The 14,047-nt window shown below is 43.8% G+C and overlaps 1 protein-coding gene across 10 annotated transcripts in view; it reads right to left on the bottom strand.

The window, feature by feature from the left end:
- The window catches only part of DPY19L3 (dpy-19 like C-mannosyltransferase 3), a 75,992-nt gene extending 64,599 nt beyond the window's left edge, over window positions 1-11,393 (bottom strand). For 9 of the 10 annotated variants that reach the window (XR_011498391.1, XR_006520628.2, XR_006520627.2 and 6 more), the window contains exons 1-3: window positions 11,110-11,393; window positions 9,389-9,530; window positions 7,023-7,156 (exon numbers count right to left, since the gene is read on the bottom strand). Coding sequence is in view for 5 of the 10 variants with exons in the window: in XM_044759957.2 (XP_044615892.2) it covers window positions 7,023-7,156; window positions 9,389-9,491 (237 nt within the window). In the remaining 5 variants the exon portion in view is untranslated. The remainder of the gene's footprint in view (window positions 1-7,022; window positions 7,157-9,388; window positions 9,531-11,109) is intronic. The other variant, XM_070498358.1, reaches the window with a different exon arrangement.
- Window positions 11,394-14,047: the final 2,654 nt, after the last annotated feature.

The raw sequence follows: 14,047 nt of genomic DNA, 5'->3' as shown, positions 1-14,047 counted from the left end.
TGTGCTTTCTGCAGATTCTGGTCTCCTGTGAGTTGATTCCAACGTGGTTATGATTTCTATTATGGTCATATCTTTTAATTCTATTTCTTGCCTAAGTTCTGCCAGTTCACGTTTCACTTCCCTTTGTCATCTTCCTATATCTCCCTGAAGACGGTATGCACCTTCTTACACCCCTGCGCTGAATTCATCTGCTACAATGGCAACTGCTCTATTATGTTGGTTTGTTTTTTAATGTGGTTTGTTCAGTCACAATCTTTGTGCCTCTGCTGTAAAATTTTTCTGGTGACTGTTCTTCATCTGTCATCTGTGCTTGTTTTTCTCTTCCCTTTTTTCTTGCAGTATCATTGCACAGATCTCGTGCTAGTTCCTTTCTGGCTATTAGTCATTTGTGAATATGGTAGGTTGTTAGCAAACCAGCTCCTCACAGGGAGTTCACGTGGGGGAGAGGCCAGGGCTGTAACTCAGGCCAGCAGGAATCTTCCTTGTGACATGGGGTGGTTTACGTGACTGAGCTCCTTAGTTGTTTCCTCATTTTAGTCAATAGAGACTGGCAGCCTCTCAGGGCTATTCAAATGCAAGTTTTCACTCTTCATCCTGGTCACCTTAAATTCTACTTTTACAAAAATGGCTTGTCTCTGTGATTACCCCTTTCAGTCTGCCTAGCTTGCTTCTCTTTCACACCAAAGTGTCTCCAGGAATGCTTCTGTCATTACTCCTCCCATCTAGTCCATGGTCCTATGTAGGGGACTGTCAGTTTTATTCCTTAGGATATGCCCATGACTTTGGAGAAGTGAGCTTTGGCAGCTCCATCGGAAGTGTGCAGCCGTGAGAGTCCTTGCTCAGCAGCTCTCTGCACTCCTCTGAGTCGTGCTGGATCTGGCAGCCCTTCCTCGTACACTGAGGTTCCAGATTACAGACCTCTCTTAGTTTCATCCAAGGTGGAATTTGACTGTTTTTCATTTTCCTTAAGGGTCTGAGGTAATTCTAAAAAAAGAAGGAACTGACATCTTTACCCTGCCACTTCAAAACAAGAAGTTAAAGCAAGCAATTTTAGGGGTCTTACTCAAAATTGGAAAGTATGGAAACAGTGAAATAACTAAGAGCATAAAAATTTTTAAAATATAAATTATATAACCATAATTATTTACATAATAGCTGTGAAAGCTTGTGAAGATACTTAACTATATATGAAAAAAGCATATGATATAACACCAGATATAGCTATCTGATTATTAAAAAATTGAAGTCATAAATAGGTAAAATATATACACATACAGGATGAAGAATGGAAGGGAAAAATTAAAACGTCTTTGTTAAGGGTAATGAATACTGAATAATGTTTTTCATTTAAAAATGTTTGTTGTTGCCACAGTATAGTCTGTACAATAAAAACACAATACACGTTGAAAAACATAAAAAGAATCAAGACCATGCAGATTTTTCCCCTAGCATCTACTAAGCAAAAATCATTAAAGCGGCACTGACTGGCTGCCCCCTCGCCTGACGATGTCCTGTGCCGGGAAGCGAGCTCTGAAGCTGCGTCCTTCTGCTCCGGTTCCAGCGCGGATCTTTTATAGCAGCCAGTCGCCTCCCTGTCTCCCAGTCTCCCTGCCTACACCAGTTCCCTCAGCCCCAGAGCTTACCTCTGCACCAAACAGACCACTATTTACTCAGCGCTGCTGAGGGGCCAGGCAGCGGTAGGGGGGCACAGCAGGGAAGAGCATTTAGTTTATCATAAAGGGCAGCAAAAGAGCAGGCTGCATTTAAAGGACAAGTTAGAGTTAAAATGTTTGGGCTTTGAAGACAGAATAAATACAACAGGTGTAAAAAGCATCTAGAACACTGCCAAGCACACAGCAGACATTCAATAAAGGATATTAAAAAAAACCTCTTATACTTTCAATTTACCAGCAAGGGAAATACAACAGCTAAGACAGTAAGAGAAGAGTTTTTTAATTTAAGAGAAAGGCTCCTACATACACATTTTCTACGACCAGTTAACAGCAACATCTCCTCCAACTTTCAAGTTGCTCTGTTGGAGGGTTTCCACATTTCAAATACTAACACTGCTATGAACATTTAAAAAATCATTCTGAATGCATAAACTCAATGTATCATTTGTCTATTTTATAAGCAATATTTTTACTCTCTGGATAATTATAACTAATTCAAAGTATTTTCATAAAAAACTAGCCTAAACTAGGGGTTTAAGTTATAACCAACAAATACAGAAGGAAAACAGATTTACATTTCTCAAATACTCCCATAGCCCCCAATAGGAAAACGGTATAAATGACAAGAGTAAATTTATGAAGGCATGTAAACTCTGAAAATGAACTTTTTCTTCGGCTAAGTAATGTCTTTGATCAATAATGGCTATAATTTTCTTTCACATATTCACAGAAAATGTATATACGTCTTAAAATTTTAAAAAATTTAAAATTTAGTTGCTCAGTTGCACTGGCCACGTTTCAGGCGTTTAATCGTGAGACTAGGCTGGTGGCTACCAGATTGCACAGCGCCAACGTCAGTGCAGAGAGTTCCGCTGCAGAGCACTGGGTCTACATAACCTAAGATGAAAAAAAAACCAAATGCTTATGCAGGGGTATCATCAGGTTTGAGAAATAGTTACAACATCCGAGCATTCCTCTTGCGACACAAAAGGAAAAAAGAAAAGTCGGTGCTATAAACTGCTGCTTGAATAGAGAGAAACTGCAGTTAGACTGAGCTCAATGTAAGCTCAGGGGATGGGGGTGGTGGTGGGAGAAACCTGTTGGAGGACGTGCCTGTTCTATAGCTTCTCCCAGATGGTATCTGAGGCACAAACAGAATCTAGCCTAGGGTCTCTTTCCCACTCTACACATGCCTCAAACACTCCTGCCCACACATCTGCAAGCTGGTAATATGAAAATGTCCATTTCCAACACAGATGGAAGCCCTGCCTTCAGATGCATAAATCTAGCTTCCTTTACTCCATATCTCTACTTGGACTGTTTTGAAAGTGACTCACAATGTATCCAAACCTGAACAGATCATTTCCTGCCTTGCTGCCCCCAGTGAAATAAACCATTTAGCGGCCTTCACCCCAGTTCCTGGGAGGTAGACAATAAAATCCTCGAATTTCCCGAGTGGTAAGTGTCTCTGTTACTCATGGTGGGTTCCTCAGGACCACATCTGATAGTCTGTGCTAAGGGGATGACTCAGGACATGGGCTGGCCCAGCCAGAAAGACCAACATGTGATGAGAGGGTTGGGGCTCTGAGCCAGCTGATATCAGTGCTACCTCTGGGCACCGGCAGGCGACTGGAGACTGAGTTCAATCTTGTGGCCAACAACTCAATCAATCGTGCCTACATAATGAAACCCCCGGAACAACTCTGGACACCAGAGCTCAGGTGAGCTTCCCTGGTTGGCAATACTCTACACATTGTAGCACATCAACGAGCCAGGACAGTAAGGAGTCCTGAGGCCACAGGGAAAGGACAATGGGACCCTCCCCAGGACTTGGCCTGATGCATCTCTGCCTTTGGCTGGTTCTTTTGCCATTAAGAAAACTAGAATCATAAGTACAACGCTTTGCCGAGTTCTGTGATGTGTTCTAGTTGATTACTGAACATGAGGAGATAGTGGATACCCCCAAATTTGTAGCCAGTTGGTCAGAAGTGAGGTAGCTTGGGGAACCCCAAACTTGCAACTGGTGTCTGAAGTAGGGGCTATTTTGTGGAGGTCTGTGCCCTTAACCTGTGAAGTGGGCTCACCTCTGGGTGGTTGGTGTCAGAAGTCACTGTACTCTCCAGAAATGCTCCCTCCCACAGGGTTCACTATCACCACGAATGGCCTATCCCCCCATTTACCTGCTAATGGGAGAAAGCAGGTCATCACTGATGAATCTTCCCTCTCAACCGCCCTCCACACACACAGTGAATCAATATGTCCCTCACAGTCTGCCTCCTGGAAAGCTCCACTCGGTCCGCTTCTGACTCCCGTCCAGCCTGCAAAGCCCTACATGGTCTGGCTTTTTCCTCTCTTGTACCATTCTCCTCAGTGCTCATAAAATTCCGGACACGTGTGATTTCTCTCTGATCCTCAACTCGACAAGGATTTTTCCTTTATTCCTTCCTAGGAGCCTTTTCACCTGTTCTCTCTGCTTACAATGCTCTCACAGACCTCAGCTTGGCTGCCCCGTCTCATCATTTAAGTCTTGGTAGATGCCTTGTCCTCAAACGGTCTGCTTTATCTCCCAGTCTCAAGTAGCCTCCCAATAACTGTCTCATCACGCTGTTTGATTCTCACTAGAGTACTTATTCCTTGTTAGCGCCTAGTTCTTCTCACTAGAATTTGGTTCCATGTCATATTCAAATGTTGTATTCTCAGGGCTAGACCAGTGTCTCACACACAGAAGATATTCATTTACTCCAAGTCTTAACTGGATATTCAGCTATTACTGAACCCACCGAATTGAGTGATCTCAGTGGTTTCCCCTCACTTCAGCCTTCCTCAAATTCTCCACACTGTAGCCCAAACCACCTTTCTAAAACACCAGTATGACCACATCACTGCCTCATCAAAAACAGGGCTCACTCCTACGTTCAGAGAAAGCTCTGCCACGTCTCACAGGTCGCTGCGTGATCTGGCCTCTGTTTACCATTCCCAGTATATCCCCTCTCCCCCCTCTATCCCCAGCCAGGCTGAATGGCTGCCGACACCTGGAACACTCTGGACTCTCGCCTCTCGAATTTCCTGTACGTGGCCATTCCCTACGACACTCACCTTTCCTCCCCAGTTTGCATGGTTAACCCTTCTCATCCTTCAGGTCTCCTTAACCATCACTTCCTCTAGAAAGCCTTCTCTGATCTTCCAAAACTGGGTTAGGCTCCCTCTATGTGCTCCCACAATACTCCGTCTGTCCTCATCAAAGTGCTGAGTTTGGATGCGCTGTAACTGTCTGCCTCCTTGTAGGCAGGAGCCTCGTCTTATTGGTGGCACTGCACAGTGCCTGCTGGGATACTGTAGAAGTATGTTCTATATTTACTGCATTGATTTATTATACTGGAAAATCTGCTGGCAAATTCAGAAGTCTCTGTCATTCCTTACATGTTCCCCACAGTGTTTAAATCAATGCTACTCACAGAACAGGTGCTCAGTAAATACTAGGTAAAAGTATAACAACTCATTTAACCTGGTGAGAGTAGAGAGAAAAATGAAGGACGCTCAGGTTTCTTGATGATGGCGTGTATTTAAGGATACTAGCAAGGCCGCTTGAAATTAAAGAACTATACTTATAGCTTAAAATGAAGTTATGAGACCTTTGTCATCACATCTCCTGTACAGGTACCAGCATTTAACGTTGGCTGTCTGCCCACACAGGGATATTTCAGCCTTTATTCAAGATACTTCTGTTAATCAACAAGCATTAAATTGCCTAATTCTAGAGAATCTGTTTATAAGCACTCCATTTTAAAGAGATACAGGTGAGTAAAATTTTTCTTGACTGGAAAAACTACAACTGTCACTGAAGGATCAGAATTATTATTTGGTGCCATGATAGTTTCTGTAACATATAGAGAGAGAGAGACAGACAGAGAGAGAGAGACAGAGAGAGAGAGAGAGAGAGAGAGACACAGAGAGAGAGAGAGAGAGAGAGATACATGCTGTACCTATAAAGCAATATGACAGGTTTTTAAAATAAACATACTAGAACTTATTCATATAAATTAATCTTGTCATTCAAAGTAGTCTCCTTTAGAGATGCATTCCAATAACGGAACCAAAGCTCAAAATATTTTGGGACGCTCTCTCTCTGGAAACTGTCTCTAGATTCTGCATTGATTCTTTTGAATATTCTCATAGATAAATCTTTGACCTTACAAGGTAAATTTTACCTTTGTAAGCAACTAGTCATTAGAAGCCACAGTAGTAAATAAGGTCAGAGATCATAACATTTTGGAACCAAACCAAAGGATATTTGGATGAAAAACACTTGCAACCTACAGCATTTTGGATGAAAAACACTCGCAACGTCTAAGTTTCCTTGTGTGATATACTTGTTCTGAAAAGAATGCCTAATTAAAAGACAACTAAAAATGTTTAAAAAGAGAGCGAGAGAAAAAGAGAGACAGAAAAAACACAACAAGGAAACTGGTATTTAAAAAGTCACAGACCCTCTTGAGAATGTGATAAAACTTATGGCTCCTTTCCCCAGAAAAATTCTGGCTGCCCCCAACCATCTGCATATACTGTTAGAAAGGGATAAACACATTGAGGTCCTCTATGGAGCCAGATTAAGACTCCAGGATTTAGAGCAGCGGCTTTCTATTTTCCTTCTTTTTTTTTTTAAACTGTACCCAACAGAAAAAGAAATGTATATTGTGACCCAGTTTGAATATACCACACACATAATTAAAGTTTCACAAATCATTCTCAACCCTAGTATATGGGACAGTAGTCTCTTGTATCTGATTTCACAAAGAAAAATGTTACTCATGACCTACTGCACCAATTTCACAATCCACAGTTCGAAAAATACTGGTTTAGAGTAACTGCTACATAATTGAAATTAATGAAAATGGGGGAACTCACTTTATTATAAAAATTCTGATGTTAGTTTTAACTAACAAACCGAAAGTCCATTTACTCTCTCTCTCTCTCTCTTTTGGTGAGGAAGATTGGCCCTGAACTAACATCTGTTGCCAGTCTTCTTCTTTTTGCTCGAAGAAGATTGTTCCTGAACTAACATCTGTGCCAATCTTCCTCTATTTTGTATGTGGGATGCCACCACAGCATGGCTTGATGAGTGGTGTGTAGGGTCGCACCCAGGATCTGAACCTGCAAACCCCAGGCCACCAAAGCAAACTTAACCACTACACAACCAGGCCAGCCCCAAAGTCCCTTTACTCCATAGCCAAACCTTTTAAGAGACTGGACTCTTTATGGCAAAACTGTGTTGTCTTGGTCATTCATCTATATGGCTAACTACTAGAGGCACAATGAGCACATCATACAATGGCGATAGAAACCCCATACCTTAATATTAGAAAACCATAAATCATTTTCATGTAAAGTGGCCAGGTAGACAGACGTAAGAAGTCCAATGCACAGGGCAACTGTTCCACCAATTGTAAATGACAGAATCTTCCATAATCTTCCACTGGTACAACCTTTAGAAAAATGAAACACACAAATAACTAAGTCAGAAAAGAATTTAGAATTCAATAGTTCTACTGCAGACTATCACGTATGCTAAGCTCCAGCTGCCGTCACTGGTGAAGTGTTCCCCGTCCCAGCAGACAGTGAGGGCTCATTTCTGTGATGCCACAGATCCGTTTTCGTACTTTCATTGCAGTTTTCACCCCACTCTATCTAACTGTTCACTTGTCTGTTTTGCCAACTAGAATGCGAGCTTCCTGAGGACAAGCACATTGCCTCGTTCATCTTAGTATCTAGGGCTGTGTTTGGCACAGTTTAATAACTACAGTTTAACCATGAGGTTTGTTAAGTGGAGGAATAAATGGGTTACCTGTCTAGAATATAAACAGTCTTTCAGATGATCTACTTTCAATGTGTGATCTACTTATAACTTTATTCACTAATAGCTACTAAAAACTTGATAACTTAACATTTAAAAATCCACAGGAAAAAAATCCATCATAACTCAAGCTAAAGGTCATATAAATTAGGAAAAATATTTATAGCACAAATAAAAAAGCTTAAATATTCTTCATATAGGATAAATACTTTCAGGATAACAAAAAAACGATGACTATTCCAGCAGGGACTAAGGAAATGATTGGCAATGCACAGAAGAAAAAACGGTCAATAAACTAAATAGACAGAAAAAATGTTCAAATTCATTAGGATTAAAGAAATGCAAATCAAAACAATGAGCTGTAACTTTTTAAATGTTGGCCAATTTGATAGCTTAAAAATGGTAATACTGTTTTGGTAAAGGTACAAAAAACAGACATTTTCCAAACATTGCCGGCAGAAGAAGAACCTGGTACCTCCACGGAACACAACACGGCAATAGGTAGAAAAAGACACTAAAATGAGCATACCATCTGACTAGCAATTCTAACTCTAGGCACATACTCCAAGGAAATAATTAACGTTTTAAATAAATATTTGACCACAAGGATATTTAGCACAGTTCTCTCTATATAGATAAAAGGTTAAAAACTACCTAAACATTCAATAAGGAATTAAATAAACTATGCTATAGCCACACAATGACTATACACTGACAATATTTTTAAAATATATTGACTGACTTATGATATGGTCATAACAAAATAAGAGAAATATAGTTAGCTACAAAAGGGCACGTAGGATTCCACTTTCGTAAAACCACGTATGAATGCCTGTAGGTAAACACATGCAGAGCACACCACTCAGACAGCAAGATGAAGTGCCAGGGTATTGCCTCAGAATGGGTGGCTATGTAGGAATATCTTTTCCTTCTTTTTTGCTTTTCTCTAGTTTTCAAGTTTTTTTCTGACACAAATAAATACTGAACAGTATTTTGGTAAAATGAATAATCCTCAAAGTTGTCTTAATTTAAAAAAACAAACTTGAATTTGCACAGTATAAGGTTTTCAGAAAGTACTGTCTCGTCCAAAATTGCTAATACGTAGATGAGCTGGATGGCATGACTTCCCAATATGGATTACTTTTATTTTATAGAACTGTTTCCCAAAATTCCTTTACTAGCTCTGGCTGATAAGAATTAACATGGCTTCAATCCACATAAATTCTGTCAGATATCCCAAATGGCTGCTGAACATGGAATTTTTCACGCTTACTTTTAAAAATCTTGACCAAGCCAGGTTAAGAAGGCACTCTGCAGGCAAGAAGCTGGTAATTAATGCCATTTGTCGTAAGGCTTAGCAAGAGTCTTCAGCATTAAATAAACAACTTACCGAATGGGATCACTTTTCCCACCAAAAAAAAACAAAGGAGAAAATTTCAGGAATTTGACTGAAAATAAAGAACTAAAAAAAGTTTGATTCATCTTTCAGTACTTTAATGAAATGGGACACTCACCCAAGGTAAAGCTGTCTAGTGTGAACAGCATACGCAAACCAGAAAAATTAGAAACAGACTGAAATCTGAATGGTGGGGGAAGCATTACTCTAGAAAGTCAAAGGACCAGCCGGGCATAACCGTAAGCTACTGTACACGCAGCTGAGAAGCAAGGGTTCTAATCAGAGCTCTCGCACCTTCTACATGATCATGACTGCAAAACCAGTGCAATCAAGTCACGTACAACTAAAACATGAGGCTATCAGAACAAATTTCCGCAAGTGCTAGGTCTCATGGAATTTTTATCCTATTAGACAATGACACATTAATACAAAGCAACCCAAAACGCTGCTTAAATTTAAAGCACCTACCAGATGGCAATTTATTTTCCAATTTCACATTTTCCTCTTGTGCTGCATAATCCTCAGAAACTTCTGTGGTTTTTATTCCTTTTCTTTGTCTGATGGATATCATGGTGTCAAAGACTTACACGCATTGTCCTTCCAACCACTCCTACAAACAACACAGAAGTAAAGTGCCCATCCACGTGCCAGGACCCTGTCCCCAACACACCCCGTGCTCATCTGCGTTAGGTGACTTGACTTGAGCCTTCCTCCGTTGCAGAACATGCCCTCCCATTTCCCCATCAACTCTAAACCAGCCTCCAAAGTTACTCTCAAGACACAGCACAAACACTTACGTAACACAATCACGTCTGTGAAGTGCCTGCTCTATGGCCAGCACTGCCAGGAGTCAGGGATACAGGTGAGCATCCCAGACAAGCCCCTGCCCTTCTCCCAGGCCTTCTTTCCGTGACGCACCAGCCCCTGCTGTTCCTTCCCCTTCCTGACCCATAGCAGGTGCCATGCAACCTGTCACACGATTACACAGCTTTCTATTATTTTCCTACCATGTGAGAGGTATTCAGTAATAAATCTGTTGATAGCCTGATTTTGAAAAACTGAAATACCGTTTTGGCTCAGGTATCTGAATTTTAATACCTGTGCTCTTTTAAAACAGTTCACACTGGCAGCTCCGGGCCCATGCCTCGGCGGCGGCGAGGGTGGCAGCTGCTCTCCGGGAGCAGCAGTGGGAGGAGCGGCGGGGAGCGGGAGCCGGGTTTGGAAGCAGCAAGTGGGAGGCGGGGGAGCGGCGGCGCTGAGCAAGCTGGCTCCGGTCCCCTGGAACATCTTGCTTCGCTCCTCTGAACAACGAACAGGTCTTACTAACTCTTTCTTAAATATGACCAGTTGCAGGGCACCTGTTTGGGCAGTTTATTAATTCCTAAAGGTAAACAACTTGCTCTATAGAAAAGAACCAACCCACCGACCGACCAACATTATACAGTCCATTCATTCATTCATTCATTCATTCCAAAAAAACGTGAAAAGCACAACAGACAAGCACCAGCACCGAAAATGCAGAATGTGGAGCAGCGAGAGAGAGGAGAGTCGGCGAAGCCGTACCGCCAGAGACGGTTTATCCCCAGATTACCTCATCCTCGAGGCAAGCTCTCTAAGGGCTCGGAGAGGAGCTGTAAAAAGCCCGCCACGGGAAACGCGAACGCGGCAAGACACAGGGCAGCAAATTTAAGCGCCAACTACGCGTCAGGCACTGTGATCACCGCACAAACCACGAAACAAAGTTTCCCCACACATTAAAAGGAAGGCCGCCTTAAACGTTTGTCGAGGACGACGAACGCGACACTTTCTTCTCCATGACTGGGGGCCGGCACGTCCCCGCACCCCGCGCCCCCGCCGCTGGCCCCGCAGACGCCGACGGCCCGGGAAGTTCGGAGCCGGCGCCGCCTGCACAGCGGGCCGCGCGGCCGCGGAGGCCGAGAGCAGCCAGGCCCTGCCCGCGCGCCCGCCGCAAGCTGGCTCGCTCCCGCCTCGCCGCCCCGGACGCCGCATTTCGGGCCGACGGGCGTGCGCCCCGTCCCACCCCGGGCCCCCGAGGCGCCGCAGGAGCAGCGCCCCCGCCGCGGGCTTTCAGGGGTCGCGGCGGACTCCGCGGCAGGCGCCCACTCGGAGGCCGCCGCCGAAGCCCGGCGCCCGCGCCGCCCGCCGGGGCCCGACACGCAGCCACAGACCTGCGGCCTCAGCCGTCCTCGAGCGCGGTTCCGGGCGCGGACGGAGGCCGGCCGCGCAGGGTCGCCGAGGGCCGCGGCCGCGCTCCCGCCCGCAACCAGCCGCTGAGACAGCCAGGCCCGACCGCGCAGGGCTGCGGGCGACACCCTGGAAATGGGGGGTTGGGGGCGTCAGCGGCCCCCGGGAAGGGGCGCGCCGGGGAGGCCGGGCCGCGGCGGCCGCGCCCATAGGTCCCGAGAGCCGTCCGTCAGCGCGAGCCCCCGCCCCGTCTCGTGCGGCGCCGGCCGGAAGGAAGCGGCGCACTTCCGCTCGTCGGGCCGGCCCCGGCCCCGCCCCCGCGCCCTGCCGCTCAGTGCCCGAGAGTGGAGCTCCTGGGCGCTGACAGCGGCTTCGGCCCGGCCAGAGCGAGAGGTGCGGCCCCGGGGCGGGGGCCCAGCCCAGAGAGGGGCGGCGGGAGCAGCAGCCCCCAGGGCTGGTGGGTGCGGGGGCCCTAAGGGCAAGACGGACGGAAGCGGTCCGGCCGCTGGACGTCTCCCAGCCTCCCGCGTGGCCAGGCCTGGCGCGCCCCGCTCGGTCTGGGCATGCGTGGGCTCCAGTTCCGCTTGTCTGCGCTCGGACTCTTCCTCATGCCCGGGGAGTACCCACGAGGTACTTCGGCATCTGCAGACCCCTCTAGCGTTGGCCTGGGGGGCTCTGTTTTCTTCCCAGTTTTGTCTTAAAGAATATGCTCCTGTTTCGTCTTAGTCTCCTCCCAACTAGGGCGAGGCCTTTTTTGAGGGCAGGTATACCTGGATATAAAGCACACTGCCAAGAGCAGTAGATAAAGCCTTTTGTCAGCAGATACACAAACCACGTGTGAACTGATTTCTCTTCAGGAAGGGTCTTCTGGGCCCTGCACCTGTGGAAAGACTGCCCCTCCGTCTAATTCCAGGAAGCCTTTCCTAGTCGCTCCTGTTGGATATATTTCTTCTCCTCTGGGTGTCTGTTGCTATTAGGAACAAGCACATATTTTGTGCCAATGGATTGAGGTATCTGCTGGGTGACTTTAATAAAAATAAATGTTAGCTGCTTTTTCAGATAGCATTTGTCGTGTTTCGGCATGACTGTTGGTGTCTTCTTTCTATGTTACAGACCTGAGAGCAGAGACTGTATATAATCTCTCTTTCATGTGAAGATGCCTTACATAAAATACATCTGTGTGCTTAGTAAATACATATGTGAATTTATTCTTCCTGAAATAGAACTTCTCCCCTTTTATTGTATAGGGTTTTTTTCTTAAATTGTCTCACTCTGGGGGAAAATGTGTCGGTTGTGAGACGTGCATCCCTTGAGTAAAGGAAATGGTACTCATTAGCAGCTGCTTGTTTGTTTTATCATAAAGTGGCTTTACTAGGCAAGATAGAACTTTAATGCAGATGTCCAGGTTATCTGTGTGCACATCGCACTTTGAGAAGCACTACACAGAAGTCATTAACGCTGTTTGCATCCTTCCCATGAAAGTATCTTGCCTTGGGACCAAGGGAGGAGAGGGCTTTCCTATTCTGTTGGCTTTTGCCTATCTGATGTACAATGTTTGTTCAGTTTTAAATTGCTTGGCTTAGTGGTATGAACACTCTTACAACCAGCACTACCTTGCCAGCCATGTGGGTGAGCCACTTCGGAGGAAGATCTGCCAACTCTAAGTCTGCCTTCAGATGACTGCAACCTCAGGAGAGATCCTGAGTCAGAACTGCCCATCTGCACTCCCGACTGTGTGACACACAGAAAGAATAAGGATAATAAATGTTTATGGTTGTTTTAAGCCACTCAGTTTTGGGGTAATTTTGTTATACAATGATAGGTAATCAATACAGTAATAACCCTCTGTATGCATGTATCATAATTTATTTAACTATTCCCCTCTAATTGGACATTTAGGTTGTTTCTAGTTTTATCCTATTGAAAGCAATGCTGTAGAGAATATCCTTATATTCATGCAATTCTTTAGGATATATTTCTAGAAATAGAATTGCTAGAACTCATATTTTAATTTATGATAAACAATGGCAAACTCCATTCCAAAAAGGTTAAAAATCTATTACTTTACACTTCCACCAACATGTATCATGGTGCTTATATCTGCATGTCCTTGCCAACAATGGATATTTTTAATCTTGGCCAGTCAGGTGACAAGTGACAGATTATTTTAAACATATTAGTGAGGTGGAGGCAGTTATATCAGGGGTTATTGGCTGTTCGTATTTCTTTTTCTATGGTTTATTTTTGTGTTCTTTGGCCAGTCATTGATTTAATCTTGATGTGAAGAGATTATTTATAGATTACGGATTTAACTTTTTGTCATATACCTTGCAGATATTTTCTCATTATTGTGTACCTCATATGGTGGCTTTCGCTATGCAGCGATTTTCCATTCTTACATTATCATTCCTTTGTAGCTTCTGGGTTTTTCTATCACTTAGGAAAACTTTTCCCATGCCAAGATTGTAAAAATTTTAAAATACTTTCCTCCAGTTTTTAAAAATATTGCATCTTTTTAATATGGGATGAGATAGAGTTCTGACATAATTAATTTTTTTCTATTGGACAGTTTTTTCACGATCATTCTTACCCTACTGATTTGAATTACCTGTATCACATACTAATTCCTGTATGTATATGGCCTATTTGTAAACTCACTATTATGTTTAAATGATTTTAAAAAAGAATAGTATGCAACACTTTGACATATTTTTAATTAATGTTTCTTTCTAGAATGCTTTGATATTTGGGAGAGCAATTGCCCCTTCATTATACTTCTTTTAAACACGTCTTGGCAGGTTTCTCATCTTTATTTGCTCAGATAAACTTTATAATCATTTGCCAGTTTCCAAAAAAGAATCCATGGAGACTTTTTTACTACAATTGTATAAAGTGTATAGAAATCTTTGGGGGAAATGAGAT

The sequence above is a fragment of the Equus asinus genome, chromosome 26, assembly GCF_041296235.1.
Source record: "Equus asinus isolate D_3611 breed Donkey chromosome 26, EquAss-T2T_v2, whole genome shotgun sequence".
Lineage (NCBI taxonomy): Eukaryota > Metazoa > Chordata > Mammalia > Perissodactyla > Equidae > Equus > Equus asinus.
Note: the sequence above shows the minus strand (reverse complement) of the source record. Positions and strands in the feature narration are given on the sequence as shown.